The 7,500-nt window shown below is 39.7% G+C and overlaps 1 protein-coding gene across 1 annotated transcript in view; it reads right to left on the reverse strand.

Moving 5' to 3' along the window:
• The window catches only part of elk1 (ETS transcription factor ELK1), an 18,794-nt gene that overhangs the window by 8,461 nt on the left and 2,833 nt on the right, over positions 1 to 7,500 (reverse strand). The window contains 3 exon segments of the mRNA XM_079272817.1: positions 154 to 268; positions 354 to 686; positions 776 to 922. Of these exon segments, the coding sequence (XP_079128943.1) occupies positions 154 to 268; positions 354 to 686; positions 776 to 922 (595 nt within the window).

Genomic DNA, 7,500 nt, shown 5'->3' on the forward strand with positions numbered 1-7,500 from the left:
AACGTTAATAAACCTCAACAAATGGTAATAAACCTCAACAAACCACAACAAACGTTGATAAACCTTTTTCTTAAAAGTAAATATAAAAAACGTCAGACTGGAACAATCTGAAAATGGCCGCCACATCCTGCAGAAGCTGTTCAGTAAAAACACCTGTGGGCGTGTCCTCCTCCCACTGACCTCCGTCCTCGGGCTCCATGCAGGGAGGGGGCGGGCTCTCCACGATGGAGAGGGGGGACTCTGGTTCTCCACAGATCAGCTGAGGGACCTGGAGGAGGAGCACAGAGACCTCATGAGTCATCGGTCACAAACCACCACTCAGCACAAACCTGGACTCTCCTTCTCCCTCTCACCTCCTCCACCCGTCTCTCCTCCAGAGACACCATCTCCAGCAGCTCCTCCTCCGACAGCAGGTTCTCCTCCTTGATGACGATGGGGGGGGGAGGAGCATCCGTCATGGCCGCCGCCTGCTGCTGGTTGGGAGGAGGGTTGATGATGACGAAGACAGACGGGTGGTGAGTCGGGTGAGGAGTGTTGTGGAGGTGGGGGGGGTTGGTGACCCCCCCACAGTCGCCCATCAACATGTGCGGGGGGTGTACGGGAGGGAGGGGGAGGAGGGAGGGGGGGTCCCCCACTCTGGTGAGATAGATCTGAGGAGGCTCACTCAGAGGAGGAGCAAGAGGATTCTGGGAGAGAAGGAGAAACAGGACGACCAGTTTAACACCAGCTTGGAACTGGGTGACCAAGAATGGGGGGGGGGGGGGCTCACACTGACCTGTGATTGGCTGGTGGTGCTGGCTGGTATCTGGGGGCTGAGAGCCGGAGTCACACAGGGAGATGGGTGAGTCACGATCACCTGGAGGGAGGAGTCAACAGGTCCTCCTAATGAGGAGAAGGGAGTCGACTCTGCGAGGACACACACCTGAGGAGGGGGAGAGAGACAGAGAGAGAGACAGAGAGGAGGATGGAAGACAGGACAGAAGAGGACAATAGTTACAGTGAATATGTCTCAAGCTTTTATTGTGAAAGTTTTAATACTACACGCTCTGATCCTTAATAAATATGTTACGATCCTTAAATACATTACGATCCATCATCAATACATTACGATCAATCATCAATACGTGTACGATCCATATTAAATACGTTACGATCCATAATCAATACGTTTCAATCAATCAACACGTTACGATCCATCATCAATACGTTACGATCCATCATCAATACGTTACGATCCATCATCAATACGTTACGATCCATAATCAATACGTTACGATCCATCATCAATACGTTACGATCCTTAATCAATACGTTACGATCCATCATCAATACGTTACGATCCATCATCAATACGTTACGATCCATCATCAATACGTTACGATCCATCATCAATACGTTACGATCCTTAATCAATACGTTACGATCCATCATCAATACGTTACGATCCATCATCAATACGTTACGATCCATCATCAATACGTGTACGATCCATAATAAATACGTTACGATCCATAATCAATACGTTTCAATCAATCAACACGTTACAATCCTTCATCAATACGTTACGATCCATCATCAATACGTTACGATCCATCATCAATACGTTACGATCCATCATCAATACGTTCCGATCCATAATCAATACGTTCCGATCCATAATCAATACGTTCCGATCCATAATCAATACGTTCCGATCCTTAATCAATACGTTACGATCCATCATCAATACGTTACGATCCATCATCAATACGTTACGATCCATCATCAATACGTTACGATCCATCATCAATACGTTACGATCCATCATCAATACGTTACGATCCTTAATAAATACGTTACGATCCTTAATAAATACGTTACGATCCATAATCAATACGTTCCGACCCATCATCAACACGTTCCGACCCATAATCAACACGTTCCGATCCATAATCAACACGTTCCGATCCATAATCAACACGTTCCGATCCATAATCAACACGTTCCGATCCATAATCAACACGTTCCGATCCATCATCAACACGTTACGATCCATCATAAATACGTTACGATCCATAATCAATACGTTACGATCCATCATCAACACGTTACGATCCATCATCAATACGTTACGATCCATCATCAATACGTTACGATCCATCATCAACACGTTACGATCCATCATCAACACGTTACGATCCATCATCAATACGTTACGATCCATCATCAATACGTTACGATCCATCATCAATACGTTACGATCCTTAATCAATACGTTACGATCCATAATCAATACGTTACGATCCATCATCAACACGTTACGATCCATCATCAATACGTTACGATCCATCATCAATACGTTACGATCCATCATCAATACGTTACGATCCATAATCAATACGTTACGATCCATAATCAATACGTTACGATCCATAATCAATACGTTACGATCCATCATCAATACGTTACGATCCATCATCAATACGTTACGATCCATCATCAATACGTTACGATCCATAATCAATACGTTACGATCCATCATCAATACGTTACGATCCTTAATCAATACGTTACGATCCATCATCAATACGTTACGATCCATAATCAATACGTTACGATCCATCATCAATACGTTACGATCCATAATCAATACGTTACGATCCATCATCAATACGTTACGATCCATCATAAATACGTTACGATCCATCATCAATACGTTACGATCCATCATCAATACGTTACGATCCATCATCAATACGTTACGATCCATCATCAATACGTTACGATCCATCATCAATACGTTACGATCCATCATCAATACGTTACGATCCATCATCAATACGTTACGATCCATAATCAATACGTTACGATCCATCATCAATACGTTACGATCCTTAATCAATACGTTACGATCCATCATCAATACGTTACGATCCATAATCAATACGTTACGATCCATCATCAATACGTTACGATCCATAATCAATACGTTACGATCCATCATCAATACGTTACGATCCATCATAAATACGTTACGATCCATAATCAACACGTTACGATCCATCATCAACACGTTACGATCCATCATCAACACGTTACGATCCATCATCAATACGTTACGATCCATCATCAATACGTTACGATCCATCATCAATACGTTACGATCCATCATCAATACGTTACGATCCATCATCAATACGTTACGATCCATCATCAATACGTTACGATCCATCATCAATACGTTACGATCCATCATCAATACGTTACGATCCATCATCAATACGTTACGATCCATCATCAATACGTTACGATCCATCATCAATACGTTACGATCCATCATCAATACGTTACGATCCATAATCAATACGTTACGATCCATCATCAATACGTTACAATCCATCATCAATACGTTACGATCCATCATCAATACGTTACGATCCATCATCAATACGTTACGATCCATCATCAATACGTTACGATCCATCATCAATACGTTACGATCCATCATCAATACGTTACGATCCATCATCAATACGTTACGATCCATCATCAATACGTTACGATCCATAATCAATACGTTACGATCCATAATCAACACGTTACGATCCATCATCAATACGTTACGATCCATCATCAATACGTTACGATCCATCATCAATACGTTACGATCCATCATCAATACGTTACGATCCTTAATAAATACGTTACGATCCATCATCAACACGTTACGATCCATCATCAATACGTTACGATCCATCATCAATACGTTACGATCCTTAATAAATACGTTACGATCCATCATCAATACGTTACGATCCATCATCAATACGTTACGATCCATCATCAATACGTTACGATCCTTAATAAATACGTTACGATCCATCATCAATACGTTACGATCCATCATCAATACGTTACGATCCATCATCAATACGTTACGATCCATCATCAATACGTTACGATCCATCATCAATACGTTACGATCCATCATCAATACGTTACGATCCATCATCAATACGTTACGATCCATAATCAATACGTTACGATCCATAATCAACACGTTACGATCCATCATCAACACGTTACGATCCATCATCAATACGTTACGATCCATCATCAATACGTTACGATCCATCATCAATACGTTACGATCCTTAATCAATACGTTACGATCCATCATCAATACGTTACGATCCATCATCAATACGTTACGATCCATCATCAATACGTTACGATCCTTAATAAATACGTTACGATCCATCATCAATACGTTACGATCCATCATCAATACGTTACGATCCATCATCAATACGTTACGATCCTTAATAAATACGTTACGATCCATCATCAATACGTTACGATCCATCATCAATACGTTACGATCCATCATCAATACGTTACGATCCATCATCAATACGTTACGATCCATCATCAATACGTTACGATCCATAATCAATACGTTACGATCCATCATCAATACGTTACGATCCATCATCAATACGTTACGATCCATAATCAATACGTTACGATCCATCATCAATACGTTACGATCCATCATCAATACGTTACGATCCATCATCAATACGTTACGATCCATAATCAATACGTTACGATCCATCATCAATACGTTACAATCCTTAATAAATACGTTACGATCCATCATCAATACGTTACGATCCATCATCAATACGTTACGATCCATCATCAATACGTTACGATCCATCATCAATACGTTACGATCCATCATCAATACGTTACGATCCATCATCAATACGTTACGATCCTTAATAAATACGTTACGATCCTTAATAAATACGTTACGATCCATAATCAATACGTTCCGACCCATCATCAACACGTTCCGACCCATAATCAACACGTTCCGATCCATAATCAACACGTTCCGATCCATAATCAACACGTTCCGATCCATAATCAACACGTTCCGATCCATAATCAACACGTTCCGATCCATCATCAACACGTTACGATCCATCATAAATACGTTACGATCCATAATCAATACGTTACGATCCATCATCAACACGTTACGATCCATCATCAATACGTTACGATCCATCATCAATACGTTACGATCCATCATCAACACGTTACGATCCATCATCAACACGTTACGATCCATCATCAATACGTTACGATCCATCATCAATACGTTACGATCCATCATCAATACGTTACGATCCTTAATCAATACGTTACGATCCATAATCAATACGTTACGATCCATCATCAACACGTTACGATCCATCATCAATACGTTACGATCCATCATCAATACGTTACGATCCATCATCAATACGTTACGATCCATAATCAATACGTTACGATCCATAATCAATACGTTACGATCCATAATCAATACGTTACGATCCATCATCAATACGTTACGATCCATCATCAATACGTTACGATCCATCATCAATACGTTACGATCCATAATCAATACGTTACGATCCATCATCAATACGTTACGATCCTTAATCAATACGTTACGATCCATCATCAATACGTTACGATCCATAATCAATACGTTACGATCCATCATCAATACGTTACGATCCATAATCAATACGTTACGATCCATCATCAATACGTTACGATCCATCATAAATACGTTACGATCCATCATCAATACGTTACGATCCATCATCAATACGTTACGATCCATCATCAATACGTTACGATCCATCATCAATACGTTACGATCCATCATCAATACGTTACGATCCATCATCAATACGTTACGATCCATCATCAATACGTTACGATCCATAATCAATACGTTACGATCCATCATCAATACGTTACGATCCTTAATCAATACGTTACGATCCATCATCAATACGTTACGATCCATAATCAATACGTTACGATCCATCATCAATACGTTACGATCCATAATCAATACGTTACGATCCATCATCAATACGTTACGATCCATCATAAATACGTTACGATCCATAATCAACACGTTACGATCCATCATCAACACGTTACGATCCATCATCAACACGTTACGATCCATCATCAATACGTTACGATCCATCATCAATACGTTACGATCCATCATCAATACGTTACGATCCATCATCAATACGTTACGATCCATCATCAATACGTTACGATCCATCATCAATACGTTACGATCCATCATCAATACGTTACGATCCATCATCAATACGTTACGATCCATCATCAATACGTTACGATCCATCATCAATACGTTACGATCCATCATCAATACGTTACGATCCATCATCAATACGTTACGATCCATAATCAATACGTTACGATCCATCATCAATACGTTACGATCCATCATCAATACGTTACGATCCATCATCAATACGTTACGATCCATCATCAATACGTTACGATCCATCATCAATACGTTACGATCCATCATCAATACGTTACGATCCATCATCAATACGTTACGATCCATCATCAATACGTTACGATCCATCATCAATACGTTACGATCCATAATCAATACGTTACGATCCATAATCAACACGTTACGATCCATCATCAATACGTTACGATCCATCATCAATACGTTACGATCCATCATCAATACGTTACGATCCATCATCAATACGTTACGATCCTTAATAAATACGTTACGATCCATCATCAACACGTTACGATCCATCATCAATACGTTACGATCCATCATCAATACGTTACGATCCTTAATAAATACGTTACGATCCATCATCAATACGTTACGATCCATCATCAATACGTTACGATCCATCATCAATACGTTACGATCCTTAATAAATACGTTACGATCCATCATCAATACGTTACGATCCATCATCAATACGTTACGATCCATCATCAATACGTTACGATCCATCATCAATACGTTACGATCCATCATCAATACGTTACGATCCATCATCAATACGTTACGATCCATCATCAATACGTTACGATCCATAATCAATACGTTACGATCCATAATCAACACGTTACGATCCATCATCAATACGTTACGATCCATCATCAATACGTTACGATCCATCATCAATACGTTACGATCCATCATCAATACGTTACGATCCTTAATCAATACGTTACGATCCATCATCAATACGTTACGATCCATCATCAATACGTTACGATCCATCATCAATACGTTACGATCCTTAATAAATACGTTACGATCCATCATCAATACGTTACGATCCATCATCAATACGTTACGATCCATCATCAATACGTTACGATCCTTAATAAATACGTTACGATCCATCATCAATACGTTACGATCCATCATCAATACGTTACGATCCATCATCAATACGTTACGATCCATCATCAATACGTTACGATCCATCATCAATACGTTACGATCCATAATCAATACGTTACGATCCATCATCAATACGTTATGATCCATCATCAATACGTTACGATCCATAATCAATACGTTACGATCCATCATCAATACGTTACGATCCATCATCAATACGTTACGATCCATAATCA

Source organism: Melanostigma gelatinosum (genome assembly GCF_949748355.1).
Source record: "Melanostigma gelatinosum genome assembly, chromosome: 8".
NCBI classification, from domain to species: Eukaryota; Metazoa; Chordata; class Actinopteri; order Perciformes; family Zoarcidae; genus Melanostigma; species Melanostigma gelatinosum.